The 20,501-nt window shown below is 36.5% G+C and overlaps 1 protein-coding gene across 1 annotated transcript in view; it reads left to right on the plus strand.

Moving 5' to 3' along the window:
- Positions 1 to 20,501, plus strand: part of Cftr (CF transmembrane conductance regulator) — a 139,911-nt gene that overhangs the window by 85,208 nt on the left and 34,202 nt on the right. Inside the window, exons 13-20 of the mRNA XM_075953676.1 lie at positions 1,563 to 1,649; positions 4,274 to 4,982; positions 6,859 to 6,987; positions 10,720 to 10,757; positions 11,542 to 11,792; positions 14,999 to 15,078; positions 17,048 to 17,198; positions 17,970 to 18,197. Coding sequence (XP_075809791.1) covers positions 1,563 to 1,649; positions 4,274 to 4,982; positions 6,859 to 6,987; positions 10,720 to 10,757; positions 11,542 to 11,792; positions 14,999 to 15,078; positions 17,048 to 17,198; positions 17,970 to 18,197 — 1,673 coding nt within the window. The remainder of the gene's footprint in view (positions 1 to 1,562; positions 1,650 to 4,273; positions 4,983 to 6,858; positions 6,988 to 10,719; positions 10,758 to 11,541; positions 11,793 to 14,998; positions 15,079 to 17,047; positions 17,199 to 17,969; positions 18,198 to 20,501) is intronic.

Below are 20,501 nucleotides of genomic sequence, written 5' to 3' on the forward strand. Positions count from 1 at the left end.
TGTTACTTCAGCATATTTACTAGTTTAAGATTTAGTCATATTTGCTATGTACCATGTACAGTACTACTAAAAAGAGTTGTTCACTGTTATTCTCATCCAAATGTGCAATATGCCATCTTATTTTGTATGATGAACACACACAAACACACACATTTGAGAAACTAGTCATACATGTGAAGGAGAGTGTTAGTCTGTGTATAGTACTAATAAGCCCACCAATGCATTTTGAATATATTTTACAGAAACCTACTTTATTTTTGTTCCCATTTATTGTCCTAAAGACAAGGAGTCATGTCTGGTGATGGTATCCTGTTGGTAGAGTCTTGAGACAGCATAGAAAATCACACGTCAAGACAAGGAGTATGTTTGTGTGTATGTGTGTGTGTATGTGTGTGTATGTGAGTATGTTTGTGTCTCTGTGTGTGAATGTGTGTCCTCTCTAGTATCCCTCTTCTCAAGAAGTCACAATTATCCAATTGTGAAACTCCACCTTGATGATCTCCTTAATCCTTGTCACTTTCCAAAGGTCCCATCTCTAAGCACCACAATGGACTAAATTTCAGTCCTCTTGTAGAACTCATAGTGGATTAATTTCAGAGGGGACAAATAACATTTTAACTATATTGCAGAGCAAAAAGTAAAAGCTAAATATGGTCAAAGACAGCACGTTTCTCTGGGGTCCCTTAGTTCTTCCACGTTGCCTTCTAGACACTTTACAGCGTAAAGAGCTTTCGTGGTTTGATTTAGAATTTTTGCTATTTCTATTTTTGTTTCGTTGCTTTTCTTATTATGTAATGAGTAAGTACATTTTGAAAACAAAAGAATCAGCAATTATCTTTAAAAGAATGACCTATGTAGCTGAGATAGAGATAGCATTATTAATAATCATTCCTGAGAAAAACTTAAAGTTATAAAAAAATTACTTCACTTATGTTTATTTGGAAAATATATCTTTATATTTTTACTATTGTTAAGTCAAATCAAATTACTTAAAGGTTTTTATCTTTAATTTAAAGTAAATTAAAGGCTGGGGAGATATCTCAGTGGTTAAGAGCACTGGCTCTTCTTCTGTAAGGTCTGTATTTTAGTTCAGCATTTACATTGTTGCTTCACAGTCATCTGTAACTTCAGTCCAGGGGATCTGACACCCTCTTCTTGCCTCCATACACTTAGCACACACATGGTACACATGCATGCTGGCAAAACATTCAAACACAATTTTTTTTTAAATAGTAAAATTGCATATGTATTCCTTCTTATTCTGAATGATTGATCCTTACCTATGTGTGACATTCATGAAAGAGGTTCAGGGACAGATTGTACGGAGGAGATCCAAAGTAAATTGTCTCATTATTCCTCATTTAATATAGTCGGCACTATTACTAGCATAGCTCTGGAAGAAGTTACTAACAGTGCTGCTTCTGCCCCATGTTGTGAAAGTGTGCTTTCAGTGCAGGAATCTGATGGCATTTCTATGACACGTGTCGGGGTTTAAAATATCAGTTCTGAGTTAAACACAAAAAATGCAGGGAACCCTAACTTCATTTCTGCTTTGTTTACAGAGCAGTATATAAAGATGCTGATTTGTATCTCCTGGATTCTCCTTTTGGATATCTAGATGTCTTAACTGAAGAACAAATATTTGAAAAGTATGTTCCTTGACTGATTGAGTTATACATAATGCTCATGGTAAAAGATAATAAAATATCTGTATCATCACAACCTACATATTAGTTCTAGATCAGTGGTTCTCAATCTGTGGATCACAGCTCCTTTGGAGAGTGAACAACCCCTTTCTCAGTGGTTGTATATCAGATATCCCACATATCAGATACTTACAATTCAAAACATTAGCAAAATTACAGTAATGAAGTAACAATGAAAATAATTTTATGGTGGGATGTTACCACAACATGGTGAACTGTATTAAATGGTCACAACATTAGGAATGTTGAGAACCACTAGGCTAGAGCAATATAGCCACCATTTTTATGACTCAGAATGTAATACAGTACTTATTCAGTTCTGGCCTCCCTTCATGGCCAAGGTTGAAGATTGCTTCTATCAAAACCTTTTCTGATGATCACTTGTAAAGCCAATTTCATTGACCAATGACCTGTTCCAATTGATAGTTAAGTACTTTTTTATATTATTGCTATCTTGAGACATGTCTTCCTGTATTTTAAGTGGTTATATTTTTAAATTTTCACATATCTTTCTGTATTAGTATTTAATTTTATGTTGTGGATAAAAATAATGATTTGTGTAATGGTAAATGCCCTTACTGTACATCTGCGTTAGTCCTTTCCTGGACCCAGCCCCACCTGTGCTACAGAGAACTGGGATATATACTTCCTTACTTATTAGAGCCCAATGGGTATGAAGTCCCTAAGAGATGCAGTTAGCAATATGACTTGACTTCAAATTTTAAAAATAACTTCATGGATAACAAAGTACTTTATTAGAATAGACATTGCAGCCCTCTTGGATTTTAAGTGGTAGGAAATGGTTTGTGTGTTAAATGACTTAATTATTTGTTTATTTCAAAGTTTTACTTCAGGACATTGTCAATGGTTGAAATATTCTAGAGCCCTGATTATTTTCTTTTATATCTTAAATGATAGGTTTTAATTCTGGAATTCATTACATTTAACACTTGGAGTTAACAGAAGCTCCGTATCCTGGAGCTACTTTTATTCAGAAATATTATTTTATTTGATATTTTAAGTTTATGTCTCAGCTGAATGGAGTATATTAGCATTGTTTTTCTAGTCATAACCCCAAGAACATGTCATCCCTGATCTCTGAATGAAATGCCAAGTCTCATCAACACCGTCTCTACTCTTCTACACTTCCCAATCCCGTTTTGCTCATATGTTTCTGAACTAATCTATAGTGAAAAAGTACATATGTCACAAGGCATCTTAATAGTGAATCTTCTCTTACTTAATTTTAATCTAATGAAGAGTATATAAGGCCCTAGTCATGTTTCTACTCACTTAAAGCTTATTGCATCATCTCCTTCAGTACAGCCTTGCATTAACATACCTGTTATATTGAATCCCTAAAGTTGCTCAGTAATGGACATTGCATCCATTCCCTGAGTTTATACAGTCAGAATGCTGAGTAACCATCACTACGTTAAACATACAACTCGGCTTAAGACAAACATTTTCTAAGCTGTTAATAAAGATACAAGAGCACAAACCCTTGAGTAGTACAGAATGATACAGGTTCTGTGTGATGCCTTAGCAGGAAAGGTTGCTGCAGAATTTTACATGAACGGTTCTATTGGGTCCAGGGCACTAATTACTTTTGCCTGGATTTCTTGTTTAGATCTTCTAGGAGTCATTGTGCTGTTTTTGTTTGTTCAGTTGTTGTCTGCTTTGCTTTACATACAATAGAGTTTAGCTTCATTGTGGGGAAAGAACTACTTTGATTTTTAAGAACTGGATGCTCCTTTCGTTCTGGGACTTCTTAGTGCCAGCGATATGGGCTTGTACCACAGTCTTCCAATGTATTTGCCTTTTAGAAGTCTGTTCTTAGCAAGTCTCTCTAGTTTAAGACAGAAAAGAAAATCCCATTAAATGTAATACCCCATGCTATATTTATTATATTGTAACTGTAGCTAATGTCTTACTCTCATAAAATTAGCTGTTATTGTTTATATTTAAGGATATAGTGATGGCTCTTATTTTTGATAATTAAGGGATAAAAGAAATTGATTCCCACTAGAGAGCACACTTTAAGATTTACCTTTAAAGTATAGGAAAATTTTATTGGAGGAAAGTTAATTTGATTATGTATTTCTTAGTTGTTACATTTTGTTTTAAAACAGATTAGTCAACATAAAATTCAAGAGAAAATTAAATAAAAAATTAAAAACAGAAAATCTCTGACATTTTAGAAGCTATGTGGAAATATAAACTTTCAGGAACATTAAAGATCACCTAACATATTTTTTTATTTTCTAGAGAAATAAACCAAGACCTAAGAGAAAATGATTTGGTTAAAATCACATAATTATTGCTTATCAAAAATTGAATTTCTTTTTATGTCTACTAGCAATCACCTTTACAGCATGATATGATATTTCATGCTGCAATTCAAGAGGCATCTAATAGTTACTATGAAATATTTATCCATATAACCATATTAAGTAACAGAATGCCATGATAAAGATTTTATGCGGTGATACATTAATAAGATGCTAAAATTAAATATACATCACTATTTATGTAGTAAAATCTTATATGTTTTTATATTCCCAAAGCTGTATCTGTAAATTGATGGCCAACAAAACCAGGATTTTGGTCACATCTAAAATGGATCACTTAAAGAAAGCTGACAAAATACTAATTTTGCATGAGGGCAGCAGCTATTTCTATGGGACATTTTCTGAATTACAAAGTCTACGTCCAGACTTCTCTTCAAAACTCATGGGGTATGACACCTTTGACCAGTTTACTGAGGAAAGAAGAAGCTCAATTCTAACTGAGACCTTACGCAGGTTCTCAGTAGATGAGTCCTCTGCCACCTGGAGCAAAACCAAACAGTCATTTAAACAGACTGGAGAGTATGGAGAAAAAAGGAAGAGCTCGATTCTAAATTCCTTCAGCAATATGAAGAAATTTTCCATTGTGCCAAAGACTCCATTAGTCACAGAAGAAGATTTTGATGAGCCCCAAGAAAGGAGACTGTCCTTGGTTCCAGATTCTGAACAGGGAGAGGCAGTCCTGCCTCGCAGCAACTTAATCTCCACTGGCCCCACATTTCCAGGCAGAAGAAGACAGTCTGTTTTGGACCTCATGACATACACACCCACCCAGGGCTTCAGCAACATTCAGAGGACAAGGACTTCCATTCGAAAGATCTCCTTAGCCCCTCAGATAAGCTTAAATGAAGTGGACATATATTCAAGACGGCTGTCTGAAGACAGTGCATTGAACATCACTGAAGAAGTTAATGAAGAAGATTTAAAGGTATGTACCCTCCGCATATGTTCTTTTAAAAAAAAACTTTCAAAAACATAGCACATAAAACAAATCTGAAATATTGAAAAGTGCATATTAACCAAGTTCAGGCATTAATGTTAATTATTCTTGTCAAGAAGCCAGGTATTTGTAACCCTTATCAAGGCCATGTCTGTTTAGAAACACTTCTTGATGTCTACATAAATGCAACTATTTGCTTATATAACATACTTTACTCCATTTTGTTCTAGAAAACCACTAAAAGCAGACAATTACTAATTTATAATAACAAACACCGTGTCATGGGCCTAGTAAAGGGACTCAGTACTAAGCCCTTGTTTGGTTCACAACTTTTGGGGGCATGTGATATTTCAATTACAATCAGAAATAGTTATTTTATATTTGAAGTTGCTTACGTAAATAATGGACTTTGCACCCTTAACCCAGAGACTGCAACAGAATGCCATGGAACACGTAACATGCATCAAAATTCACTAAAATTATAGATTTGTGATGATAAGCTCAACATATATACACCAATACTCAGACTGAAAGACTGTCACTGTATGTTAAGGAGCAAAATGACTTTTCTTAAAAAATAGAGAGCAATGCAAAACAGGAAAGCTATTGTTTACTAAGCAATGCTTGTGCCTTAGATGAAGTTGAAAATGGAGTCCTAGAAGATGAGCATGTTTAGTGGCGCCAGTCTTTAATAGAAAGTTACCTTTTGGTCAATCACATTTCCTGTCTCTAGGTCAGAGTTCACTGTGTTGTCAAATCAAAGGATAAGTAATTCCCCCAAAATATACACTCAGTATTTTTAGAATCTTAAAATGATTTGCTAAAAGATAATTCATCTGTAGGATTTAATATCCTTCTAAGTAAAACACCCAAGTTGAAGTCTATAAATTTTTGTCAGTCTGCATTGTAACGAGTGATTTCTTTGACTAATTATGTTACCAGGTCATCAGTTACTTCAACATCAGGCACCATACTTTATCCCCTTCCCTGTGATGGAAGGTCATATCCTTGCTCTTATTGGCAGAAAAAGAAAATAAAGTTCTGAGAAATTCAGCAACAGATACCCATTCAAGCATCCTAGGATGCTGCTTGTAGGTCTTGGATTCAAATAAAGGTCAATCCAGTCCTACAATCTGATTTCTAGTCAGTGAACCTTCCTCCAGGTTAACAGGATTCCTTTGTAAGTCTAATGCCACTTGTGAACTTCATGGATATGTATGAGGAGCAACCCCATCTTTTTCTTTTAGAATATATAAGGAATATTTTTTCCCACATTTTAAAAATCTATCTTTCAGAAAATAAAACCTAAAGGCGTCTAGAAAAATATATTTAGTGTTAGAATTTTGTGACTGAAGTTATAACTAAAAAAAATCCATAATAACTAAGGAATATGTAAACATAAACTATCTTTTTTTAAAATAAATGATATAATAGCTAGCAAGTTCCAAACTACACTTGACCATGGATCACTGAAACAACTTAAATCAAGGAACATTTGAGAATTTCAGTCTGATGGCACCAACCACCTGACCAAACTTGTTGTGTTAGGAAGCATTTAAATCATTTAAATGCTAACACTATCCTACTAGATCACTGTGTTTCTTAGTTTTCAAAACTAGCTTTTTTTGGGGGGGGTGTTTTCAAGACAAGGTCTCTCCTTAGCTTTGGAGCCTGTCCTGGAACTAGCTCTTATAGACCAGGCTGACCTCGAACTCACAGAGATCCACCTGCCTCCAGAGTGCTGGGATTAAAGGCGTGTGCCACCACAGCCCAGAGAGTTGTTCCTTTATTTCCCTGAATTAAAAATAAGACCTCGGTGGTAGAATGGAATAAGTTTGTTTCAGAATCACGCTTCTTTTCTCAGGAGTGTTTTTTTGACGATATGGTGAAGATACCCCCAGTGACGACATGGAACACATACCTCCGCTATTTTACTCTCCATAAAAGCTTGCTTATAGTGCTGATTTGGTGCGTGTTTGTTTTTCTGGTTGAGGTAAGCATGTTTACTTGTAAACTGTTACTGTGACTTTAAATCAAGGATTGCGTTTGTATGGGTGCATACATGTAAATACTTGTTAATCTGTCAGTGGTACCTGCCTAGATAGGTCATAGCTTCTGAAAGCCAATGGTAGCTGGAGAGTTGGCCCAGTGGATAAGAGCTCTAGCTGTTTCTCCAGAGGACCAGGTTGGATTTCCAGCACCCACAAGTGCTTCACAATCGTGTATAACTCCAGTCCCAGGGAATCCAGTGCTCTTTTCTGGCCTCTGTGAGTACTACATATATGTGGTGCATAGACAGATATACAGGCAAAATACATATACACAAAAAAGTAAATAAAATTTTTTTAAAAAATTCACAATTAGAATTACTATTGATATTTTAGTATTTCAGGCATAACATAAAATATACTTTAATACAAATACTGTATATGAAGAATTGTCATAAAATAAATTTTATTGGGCATATTTAATATATTCAACATATTTAAAGGTTCATACACATTATAAAAAGGTTACAATAGCAAAGATAATAGCACAACTGTCATCTCAAATAACATATTTTTTGTTTTTGTGATAAGAGCCACTAAAATTCACACAGCTAGCTTGAATCCCAAGTATAGTATAGTTTTATTACCTATAATCCTCATTTCATTCATTATATCTTAATATATTTAGTTTTTAAGATCTGAAGGCTCAGACTATCAGGAGTACTGATTGAAATTGAATAAATTGAAATTAAGCACTGAAAAGAATTCTGCATATTAGTCCAGTTATTAACTAAACAGGTGGTGACTCATGGTGGTGATTCTTGTTCATTGGTAGCACCTTGTTTCGGGCAGCTTCCATTAAGGGAGGCTTGGGTGACTTCCACAATGACATAATGCTTTGATTGTATTTAATTGTGTACCTGCTACACAAGTACGCAATATTATTCCTTCACTCTGTTACTTTTCCCGTTGCTATGATAAATCACCCAGTAAGAAAAGAAAGGAGAATTAATTTTGGCTTGTGTTTGAGAGCTCTATATTCTTGGAGCCTGTCATAACAGCAGGGTAGTAGGGCAATGTTCATATTGCATGCACACTCTGAAAGCAAATAAAAAGCTCAAGAGCCTTCCTTAATTGTGCAGTAGCTGGAGACCAAGTATTCAGACACATGAGCCTAAGGGTCGTTTTCAATCCAAACCATCAACATTCACCTAAGGAAAAAAATCATCTTGTCATTAGTCAAGAAATTAACTATTGAAAGGAAAGCAAATGCTATGTAACTACCCTTTGTTCACTGAGCTGTCATTATTACTAAAAGAAAGAAAGAAGAAGGGAAGAAGAAGAAAAGAGGGAGGAAGGGAGGGAAGGAGGGAGGGAGGAAGGGAGGGAGGGATGGAAGGAGGAAAAGGAAGGAAAGGGAAGGGAAAGAAAGTCATGATGGGCAAAATTCAGTCATGTCCTCTTGGGAACAGGAAATAATCTAATGGCATGATTTTTTCCAATATCTTATAGACATTGGCCAGTTGAGTAACTTTCAAAGTGCTGAATAACAAGAAGAGCAATGATAGAAATATCGTAGTTTTAAAATGATGTGTATGCTTGTACAGCTAAACAATATATATGCTAATATCTATAATTGTGTTACTTTCTTTCAATCAAAATTTACATCCATTTTCCTTTAGACTAAACTTCTTTTGACTATTAGAATGTTTCCTGGTATATTCCACTGTAGTACAGGTGCCAGTCCACAATGGTAGTTTAGTTTTTATAAGCACTGATAGATCCTTATATTTAATGATGAAAATACCCAAAGAAACATCAAAATGCATATCCTCTTCCATCAAAGTGAGTTACCTAATTTAAACCTTAATAAAGGCTGTATATCCATTCATATTTATAATTTTATAGCATTTATTTAATGATTTGTTTTTGTAATATGAAATAAATTTAGTAGTTCATCCTGTCTTTTTTTGTTTCTTCATATGCTAAACTAGAAAAAAACCTGAATATTTAATTTGCTAACATTTTCAGTCATGTGTCATTTTGGAAAAGTGTACATTTCATACATTTCCTCTAAAACCTATGTCTTTTATAAGTTCTTATTAACACTAAGCAAATAGACTAAAATTTCCATTGTGCTACTCTTTCTAGTGGCCCTTCTTGGCAGTGTATCCGGGACTAGAAAGGGAAAATGTAAACAGTGGATTAAGGGATGTTTCCTGTTTCCTTTACAATAACCAGAGGGTGTTTTGAGTGCAGCATCTGAAGATCCTGGTCACTGTTTTGTCTTACAGCCTTTAAGCCTACATCAGAGAACTGCTCTTTCTTTAGTTTGTTAATTAGGAGTTGCTAAGTGGCTTTGTTTCAGTAATAAGATAGAGACATAGGGTGTTTCCATAATACTACCTTTCCTGTTCAATAATGGTAGTCTTCTCAGAGCATCTTATTTTTTTATGGATGCGTATTTTAGGGCATTATTTGTCATACAAAATGCATGAAAATCTATGAATTAAAATATACTGCATTCCATGTAATAAAGCATCATGTTTAACCTCCTCAGTTTACTAATGGAAAATGGCTATTATTTAATTTGTTGCTGCTATAACTTAATCATCTAGGAGTATCCCTCTTTGAAAATTCACATGAATCTTATAGCCTTGAAGCATTCTAGAGTGAAATGATAGAGTTACTCTGTTGTTTCTTTCACCCTCAAAACTTTTTTCTAAAGGCCTCCTACCAAGTCTTCAAAAATGCTTTTATTATTGTCAGATAAAACAGTTTGGATTGATGAATTCACCTGGCAGCTGGGAAATAACTTTACATTAGGAACTAGGCCCGCTCCTTTTTTTTTTTTCCAAATTTTCAACCAAGTTTTACTCCCATACAATCCCGAGACGTTTCCTTTGCTTAAAATGTACACAAGGAACATGATTCTTTAATGTGAACAATAACTTATGTCCTGGCTCCACGGCTGGGGTAAGGGACCATCTAGGACCTCTTGCCTTGGCCTCTCTGTGAGGTCCCTGGCTGGTACAGTCCTGGACTGACCTAGCTCATCTCTGACCTTCCCCATGCACATGTGGGTGATGTGGAATGGAGAACCCCCCCCCCTCGACCTGCCACCTGTAGATGACTTTGGGGAATGAGGATTGCAGCTCTTTAGAAGAGTTGTCTACTGTCCATTCAGAGATACGCATTTCCGGGATCTGCTTCTCTTCAGAGTGTGGCCAGTGGTTTTCTTCTAGTGGGAACATAGAAGGAGTGTAATAATTGAGTGTCTCAGCGCATGTGACTTATCTAGAGTCTTGAGTAATTTCATTAGTCTGAAGATAGAGGAAGACATTTGTATAAGAACAAAGACTTTTCAAAAGCCCAGATTTTTGGTGGATTTTTTTGTTGTTCTGTATTTACTTGAATCTTAAGAAAACAAAATTTTTCTTTTTTACTAAGACAGTACATGGGGACTTTGTATACAATGAGAAAACATGATGATTAAAATCACGTCATTCAATTTCATTTTTAAAACTAGTAAGATAAAATAAAATAAAATTTATTATTTAAGTAGCTGAGTCTTAACTTACCCTGATAGTGTCACTTAAAACAATTACTGTAGCTGCTGACTCCAGAAGTACAAAGCCAAGACACTGAGCCTGTTGCCGTGTTGAATTTAGAAATGAGTGTGGGAAGCACAGATAAAGATGTAGAAAAAAAATCAACTGTGGATTGTTCCATTTCAGGTGGCTGCTTCTTTATTTGTGTTGTGGTTGGTTAAAAAGTGAGTATTCTACACATTATTGTGGATTGAGTTTTGTTTCCATTTGGAGATTCTAAAGTATTTCCATATCTGCTATGTTTAATTGTACCTACACATTCCTCCAAATTATGAGAGGAGAAAAACAAGTTACAGTCATTCTTCGGTTTCTTAGGAGATGAATTCCAGGACAAAGATACTAAATCCTGCGCTCAAGCCCCATATGTAGAATTGCGTAGTATGTGCATGTATCTCATGCATGTTACCACATCTACTTTAACCTAGCTCTAGGTTTATATGATGCCTAGTATAGTATAAGTTTTATGCAAGTGGTTGTTATAGCAAACTAATGACAAGAAAAATAAATACATACCTGCTCAGTAAAGATACATTTTAAGAGCCTTTTTCTCGTTCCACTAGTAACTAAATCTATGGATGCTCAGGAGATCCATAAAGTTTCCTGAATTTGTTCAAGTTGAAAGCTGTTTAGTGCCTTCAGGTCTTCACTTATCTTTTAAAAATTAGTTGTTTTCTGTTTCCATGAAATGCAAGAAAATACATAAAGGAACATTTTACATTTAATAGTTTCTACTAAGTATTTGTTCAAATCAGTATCAACTGTATCTATTTCCATTATCAGAAAACTTAAAACTTTTTTGGTAAGACCAAAGTTATAAACCTATGGGGATAGTCTCTTTTAAGTCCATAATTCATGCTTCTTTATTTATTTATTTATTTATTATTTATTATGATTCAGTTGCAAGTTTGGTTGTAAAATAATAACCATTATTTTTTTTTTGTTTTACAGCAACCCTACTCATGATGGGAAAAATGCTACTTTAGCTACAAATAACACCTATCTTGTGATTATCACCCATACAAGCTTCTTCTACATTTTTTACATTTATGTGGGAGTGGCTGACACTTTGCTTGCCTTGGGCCTCTTCAGAGGTTTGCCCCTGGTGCATACACTAATCACAGCAGCAAGAATTTTACACCAGAAAATGTTACATTCTATTCTTCATGCACCAATGTCAACCTTGAACACACTAAAAGCAGGTAATTTGGATTAGGCGTCTAAAATGGAACTCCCTGCTCATTTGCTATCTAACAGCAGCATGGGCTTGAGCACAGGCATCTGCCCCTTACTCAGCTCCTTCTTTCACACTTCTCAGATATTGTAGGCAATGAGACCTATTGTGACTGGTATTTCTGTATCACCCTAATAGGGTAACTCATTTTGTCATAATGTGATTGACAGGAAGGCAGTAGCCTCAGTAGAAGCACCTCATTTGGAAAACTTGGCCTTTTTTGTTTCACATACTTGATCCAACTTTTCCCCAGGCATTATATTCTCCTCGATAAGATTGATCCCAGGAGAAAGAAATTTGAAGTTGTCATGGAAAATAGAAAATTCTGCTATGAAAAGTATCTTTGATGGGGAAAATAACTGTTTCAGGAGACTCTTCAAAGTAGTCATACAAATGTATAAAAGGACATTGGGGTCAGGGGAAGATTTTAAATATATTTTGAGACAGCTACAGTACACGATACTTGGTATCAAGCCTTTTGACACCATTGTACTTACAGTCACAGAAAGTAAGAGAATTGGGGCAGAGAGCCAAACGTTTGAAAATCTGTGCTAATAAGCATCTTTGAAAACGGGTTGCATTGATTCTTCTATGGATAAGCTCATATTTAAAGACTGTGAAGATAATGAGTCTCCTACATGCCCTGATGGCTGTAACCGGAGATCCCTCTATAAGGCCCTAAACCAGGGAAAGCCTGTCACATAAACGTGAATAGGATTTCATTCTTGCCCCAAAGGTACTCACAAGTAAGGAGAGATGTCAGGCATGACATAGAAATTACACTAAATATAGAGAATTGAGACTTCTTAGCTTGGTCTGTTTTTAAAAAATCTCAGAATAAAAACACATAGTTTGACCAAAGTTCAGTGTTGGTGTACTAGAAAGATAATGAGATTTTTCTCTTGAGCCTTTATATCTCACCAAAGGTTTGCCTCATTCACATATACTCCTGACCATACTCTTTTGTTCTAAGAATTTTAGAAATAAAGGAAATTGCCAATTCACTTGATCTGGTGGGTTTGCTTCTATAGAATTCTAAGAACCCAAGCGGGTAAGGATTTCCCCAATTTCTAGCATACTAAAACATGGGCCATGAATCACAGTGGAAAGGACACAAACATTTGAGGTTTAGTTTGGCCATGCATAAATGGTTATTATTACTGCTAACAGCCTATGTGAAATAAACGTTGGCTTCTTTTTGTCCTTTCCTTCTGTGGGAGGTTGCTCGCCAAGGAAGTGCACTTTTCCTTGTTGCTCCCCTAATATCCACTCACAGTGCACTCCAGCCTTCTCTGTTTCACCTCTTAGTGAGTGGCACACATTCTCCTTTTCTCATTTGTCTTCCCAAAATTTCATCTGTTGTTTGTGTTCCTCCTTATTCACCCTCCTGATAGCTAAAATAGCAAGTTGATCTTAGAACACCTCCCTTTGGCCTGCCCTCATTTTTTTCATTGTTGTTGTATATAAAAATTTTGTTTTGCATTAAAAATGCTATTAGATTCATGGTTTATGATTCTCCTTCTGTTACCTAGTTATTCTGTTATACTTGGCAACAACTACTTGGAATTTCTCATAGATGTGCTATTCAAAATTGCACATTGACTTTGTTTTTCCTTGATCTTAATTTTCTCTTACTCTTTGACTTTCTTATGCTACTTTTATTCACCCTGTCACACTCAAATGACTTTGTGCCCATATAGATACATAATATAGGTTCTCAGCAAAGTGTGGTTATACTGGATAGAACACTACTGGTTGAAATAAAATTTCAAATAAAAGTATCATCTGACGATACTCTTTTACCAGAGCAAGCTTTCAGTTTCTAAATCATAATTATAAATGTCATGGTGTGTACATTCATTCTCTGAGTTATTTATGGAAGGATACACCACTCTTTCTAATGAATATGTTAAATAATATGTTAACTAATACATGTCACATATCTACTAAGGATTTTTGCATTGGTCTTGGGTCATATAAAATAAACATGGAATAGTCCTATCCACCTCAAAAGTCTACCATTTTGGAAAAGAGAAAGGTGTCGGTGCACACACAAGCAACTGTGATATAGCACATACATAGTCTCTGTCACTCCAGCATGCAGACAAGGAAAGCAAGAGATTGCTTCCAGATGCAGCAAATACCAAATCTATCTTGCAGACAGGGCATGAGTTGAGCCAGGAAAGAGGTACGAAATGGACAGGAGGAGATGAGGAGAAAGGGTTTTAGACAGAAGGAAACAACACAAGGTGAAGCAGAAAGGTAGGAAACGGTAGACTGTCTAGACAATAGACACACTTACTGAAAGAGTATTTGACTAGAGAAACCTAGGTTAGTTAAGGACAAATTAAGGAAAAGTATTAAATATTTTAAATATCAAACAAGGAATTTTGGACTTCATCCTGCTGCTAATAGTTAGTGAATGATAAGGTTAGCTATTACAATGTTGTCATAGTGTTATGTTACACTCTATCAAATTGTTTGTTTAGCTCCTTTTTAGACAATCAATTCCTCAAGGACAAGGAGAGTGAGTTAATTACCTCTGTTATCTCTGTACCCAGCTTTGTCCCAGGCATGTAGTAGACATGGGATTTTTTAGTTCATTGAGGCAATCAAGACTTTGATGTGTGAGTCTGAAATTTAGAATACAGGTTGAAGCTTAGACTGTCAGTGAAGAAGATAGATAAAATAAAAAGGAATCTCATCTGCGATGTACTAAATAAAGGAGACAGTTATGGGTTCTGGAGAGTTGCTTCTGGAGAGCATAGATTTCAGATGGAAGGGTTTGTATGCCCTGTGTCTTGGAGATGAACGTAGAGAGGATGAGAGCACATCCATTAAAGAACCTTGAAGCTCAGAGCAGCAGAAGTGAGGTTTGAGTGGTAGGATTACCAACCATGCCTAACCTTAATCATAAAACAACCTGATTAACGACATTGGTTTGAGCTGACTCGTAGAGGGTTCTGTGTTTTATAAAAGTTCAAAGTAGAAGACAATAACTTGAATACATAATTAGAATTTTGAGCAATGCTAATATTTGCTAAATCCTTGATTTTATGATTAGATGATAATTCTTATTCTAAACTCTTTTGCTGTAAATCAAATTTAATATGAAATACATTGGTGTCCTTTTAAAAGTAATTGCTTTTTTGAAAATTTTTATTTGTATCACAGGTGGGATTATTAACAGATTCTCCAAAGATGTAGCAATTTTGGATGACTTCCTGCCTCTTACAATATTTGACTTCATCCAGGTTTGTACAGAATAACCATTATGAAGGGTTTTTATTTGCCATAAAGTTTGCTTAATAGTTTTAAAAAGAAGCAAGTACATTTTTGCTTATTTTTCCTATAATAGTTGAAGTCCTGGTTAATGACTTAAGTTTTATGGAGAACAGTCTTCAAAAGTCAGAACTTTAACCAGCTCTGTGAGTAGTTGGATCTGTTTATTCCTGTCAGGCCCTCCTTTAGATGGGAGTCTGTCTAGCTGGATAGCCATAAAATCCTCCATATCCTAGGCCCCACGCTGAAATAGATGAGTCTCTGGATAGACTCCACTCCACTCCAGCCTTACCCATGAGCAATACAAATTAGGTAGTGTCCCACAAAATGAGGCTTAACGGAGGAAAGAAGATGGCTTGTTGAAAACATGAAGGAAAAGAAATGTTCAGAAACTGCGAAGGCTTGCCCCCAGAGACTAGATCTCCCACACAGCTGTGCTGTGAGGCTGACTCTCCAGTCAGTTAATGAAAGTCACCTTGAGCCACTTTAGGACTCCAAGGTCACAGGACCCAGGGCAGTTGTAAGCTGATAGCCTTGCCTGCTGATCCAGACACAGCCTCTGAGCTCTCTGAAGACTTCCTGATGCTTCAAGAGCAAATTTGCTTGAAGAGATAGTTGGAACGCAACACTGCCCTTATTGGGATGACTCATAATTATAACTTGTCCCCTTCTCTTCTCTCCAAAATAATACTATATTGAAAGAACTTGAATAAAAGTATAGGGACTCTCACCCTCATGTGTATACACAAGCAACATCAGCACACACAGAGAAACCAGCTGTTGGTTTCCCTCCTCTGAAATGATCGACATAATCAAATACACTGTTGTAGGTGAACTGTGTTTTGGATTTCCTTCATCGCTGTGTGTAAAGATATAACTTAGCAGTAGCAGCACCTGTTGGAATTTTTTAACCCATGTTTTGATTCAGGTGCTCAAAAGTGTGATTTTGTGTGTCTTTAACACTGGCCATTAGTTTCACATTCCAGAAAGTAAATCATAGGTGCATAATATGAGTATACTAATAAAATACAACACAGTGTAATATAATATAATTAGATACTCGCTGGACTGTGAACATATATCTGGGTCTGTATGCTAAAGCATTAAAAATGGTACTGAGCGATAATTTTTTTTTTTTATTTTGATGGTCTACTGAGCATCTTCTATCAAGTTCACCTCAGAAATCTGGGAGACATAATTTTCAAATGTTTATCTTACCTATTGAAGACTTTACATTTATTATGGCTTTCAAGTACCATGCAGCTTGAACAGTTTCAGCTCAAGTCATAGAGCTGCTAGAGCTTTGTGAAGCAGCAGACAACAGAAAGGTTTCTCTAGATCTAAGATCCACCCTCAGCGTTCCCCGACAGGGCACCAGCTCGAAAGCCCATGGGAACCAGTGAAGCAGCGGCTCACTCACTGGCTTAGGGAAGTTGCCCTAGGTTGGTTTAAAAATGATTGTTTATGGTTTGCATATTCAAATTATCTATTGTGAAATAAATATTAGGAGATGTCTAACTTTTAAAAATAATGTAGGCTTGATGTCATGTAGACTGTCCATCTGATAAACACATACAAGTATTGCCAACAGCATTCTAATTATTTGGGAAGGTAATATTGAGAGATGCCTGTGGTTGGTAGTGAAAACTCATTTTGACAGTATGGATAGAAAAATAATGCTTAATTTCCTCCAATTAAATAATTGGAATATCTCCAATTATTACAATACAGGTAGGTGAGTTTTGAGACGGGAGTAAACCATTTTAAAAACTGTTTCCATGAAACCAGGAAAAACTGGCTTTGAGATAGCATTGTCCGGGAAAATGCCCGATTCCTTCTTCAGAATGGAACAGCTAAAGGAACATGTGCAGCTATGTTCCCAGTACACTACTTTAGAAAGGGACATTTTCACTCACCACCATGCTTTCTTTGACCCCACAGTTGCTGTTCATTGTGATCGGAGCTATAACAGTCGTTTCGATTTTACTGCCCTATATCTTCCTGGCAACCGTGCCTGGATTAGTGGCCTTTATCTTACTGAGGGCATATTTTCTTCATACCTCCCAACAACTCAAACAACTGGAATCTGAAGGTACAGCATGGAATGAATGTGCAGGGCTCCCTGGACTTAAGGCAGCCAGAGGAGCTTTTTATGATTCATCTCCATTATCCTGCTTTCAAAAAAAAAAAAAAAAAAAAAGAGAGAGAGAAAGTTTTCTGCTTTTCATCTCTAATATATAACAGTGGGTGTGGGGTGGGGTAGTGTGTGTGGGAGTGGGGTGGGGTAGTGTGGGGGGGGAGTGGGGGGGGTAGTGTGGGGGGAGTAGGGTGGGGTAGTGTGGGGGGAGTGGGGTGGGGTAGTGTGGGGGGAGTGGGGTGGGGGAGTGTGTGGGGGGGAGTGGGGTGGAGGAGTGTGGGGGGAGTGGGGTGGGGTAGTGTGGGGGGAGTGGGGTGGGGTAGTGTGGGGGGGGAGTGGGGGGGAGTGTGGGGGGAGTGGGGTGGGGTAGTGTAGGGGGAGTGGGGTAGTGTGTGGGGGAGTGGGGTTGGATAGTGTGTGTGGGGGGGGAGTGGGGTGGGGTAATGTGTGGGGGGGAGTGCTTGCTCATGCTGGTGTCTGTGGAAACCAAAGGCTCATGTCAAGAAATCTTTGTCAGTTGCTCTGTACTAAGTTGTCACCCATCCTTGGCAGGTAAAAGGGAACGGCCATGCATTACAAAGTAAGCTCTGGTCTTAGGATGAGAGCCCCTCTGACCAGTGATGCTTATGGTGTTGTTTCTCCTAAGTTGATCTTTGTTAGAAACATGGTAGTGATATTTTATTCTGTATTAAAAGGCTCATGTTATCTCCTATGGGATATTCACAGGCAGGAGTCCAATTTTCACTCACCTCGTTACGAGCTTAAAAGGACTATGGACACTCCGTGCCTTTGGACGCCAGCCTTACTTTGAAACTCTGTTCCACAAAGCTTTAAATTTACACACTGCCAACTGGTTTATGTATCTGGCAACCTTACGCTGGTTCCAAATGAGAATAGACATGATTTTTGTCATCTTCTTCTGTGTCGTTACCTTCGTTTCCATTTTAACAACAGGTACTGTGAACTCATTGATGAATGTTAACAAAAGATTGCTGAACATTTAATAGTGTCTGTCAATAAAATGACATATTTTTATATTAAAACTTTAGATGCTTTAAAATAGACTTGTGGGGCTTATCAACCAACACAAGTAATTTCTTTGCATTTCTGTTGTTTTGTTTCCAAATAATTTATTTGGTTTAAATGTTTATATGATATTTTCCCTAGTTGCTCTGTTTTAAAAATGATGAAATACTGATTCAGATATCATAAATGTGATTGACAGGAAAAGTCTTTTCACAGGAGAAGTCTTTTCATAGTAATGTTGGCAGGACTTCCGAATTAATAGATTTCTTTATGAAAAAATTATCTGAATGGAGGAAGAGGAATGCCCAGGTGTGCCCATGCACACACACGCACGCACGCATGCGCGCGCGCGCGCACACACACACACACACACACACTTCTCCTTTCATCCTTTCTGTCAATTTTTTTCTTTTAACAACTACTTTTTTGTAAAATTCTTTGTCTTATAGGAATTTTGAATGAATAAAAATTACCACAGAAGTAAAATAATGTAGACAAAACTGCATTATTTTTCAAACACAAAGCTTCTGAAATTTAAGATTTTCGAGCAATAAGAGATATAAAGTATGTGACATAATGCACGTCGCACTAAGGAAACAAAAACCTTTATAGATAAATGAGTACATCTATTTTAAGATGTTGGATTTCTGAGTCAAAATGCTATATGTTTTATATATATCATTTTATTATGCATAAAACATTGCATATTATTATATGTATGACAGTTCAGAGTGAATGCACACCAATGCCAGATTTACAACATTATTTTATTATAAGAACAGTATTACTCAACCCCAAAAGAAGCACTTTTTGACATGTTCTCATGTGGCTTCAGTGTGGGTGTCACACTTGGATAGCTGGAGGGACAAGAACAGGCACTGGAGAGTCAGGCATAGGTATGATTCTGATTTTGAATGCATGCTGGCTTGTCTTCACTTCTTCCTGTGGATACTTGTTCTTTCTTGTCTTTCTCTCTCTCCCCCCTCCCCTTCCTTCCTTCCTTTCTTCCTTCCTTCCTTCCTTCCTTCCTTCCTTCCTTCCTTCCTTCCTTCCTTCCTTCCTTCCTTCCTTCCTTCCTTTAACTCCCTCTCCCTCAGTCCTTCTCTCCCCCTCCCTCAACCCCTCAGAATTAGTTGTCTTCAACTAATTTATAAGGATCACACCCCATGATGGCTTCTCCATTCTGCTTCCCGAATTAGCAGTAGAGATCCTCTGTCTAATTATAAAGTCCTAAAGAAGACAGAAAGCCAGTTCCTTTTGGCTTGGGCTCCCCTGCAGAGACACAGCTGCTATGAGGACGGCCAGCTTCCCCATCCCTTGCTTTCTCCATGCTTCACTGGGCAGTGAAGCTACGAGAAGAGTGGAAATGGGCAGGCACGTCTGTAACTCTTGAGCAGTGCAGAAGAGTACCTTAAAATGATTTTGGGGTGGGGGGGACAGAGTATTGATTATTTTTATATAAGGTAATTAAAAGGGAATCAAATATGACTAAATTACATGAACTCAAACTTCTTAACACTTAATTCAAGCCAATATATCACATGCCTTTTCAGAATAGGTAAGATTATGACTGAGTCTTGGCTTATCAAGGTCAGTAATCAAAACATTTAACTATCAGCCTTGTTCAGCACCTCTGCTTGTATGAGAAGCACAGCCCAGGAACTTGGTTTTAACCTACATTAACTTATTTTAACTGAGAGACACCAATCAACTTTTTTAATTCTCTTGTGTGCCACAGACACACAGTAATACTCTCTAATAGTACTAAGTGTGATCATTTTTGCAAAACAACACAGTCTTGTCTGTAATAAATTGCCAGTAACTATTGCATTGCTTGTAATCATTTATCTTATTTTTCTTTTTAGCCTTCAAAACAAGAAACATATAGGGGCCCTGGGTGAACTTTTTAACAATTTTCAATACATTATTTGATGCAAGGAAATTAGTTATGGTAGACCTAAATTGGAGAAAATATAGACATGAAAATTTTCAGAAATAATAGTATGGCTTATTCATCTCTGTGTTTAACCTTGTGATAGTTATTTGGTGGTTGATTCAAGCACTATCAATTAGTACATGATAACCTGAATTAATAATAATTTATAAACATCTGTCTTGGAAATTTTTATGGTCATAATTCTGAATTTTTCAAAATTTTAATTAGTTGTCATTCCTAATCCTGAAAGAAATTTACTCTAAAATATGTTAGCACTCTCCTTTTCAAGCATGCTA

The sequence above is a fragment of the Microtus pennsylvanicus genome, chromosome 19 (genome assembly GCF_037038515.1).
Source record: "Microtus pennsylvanicus isolate mMicPen1 chromosome 19, mMicPen1.hap1, whole genome shotgun sequence".
NCBI classification, from domain to species: domain Eukaryota; kingdom Metazoa; phylum Chordata; class Mammalia; order Rodentia; family Cricetidae; genus Microtus; species Microtus pennsylvanicus.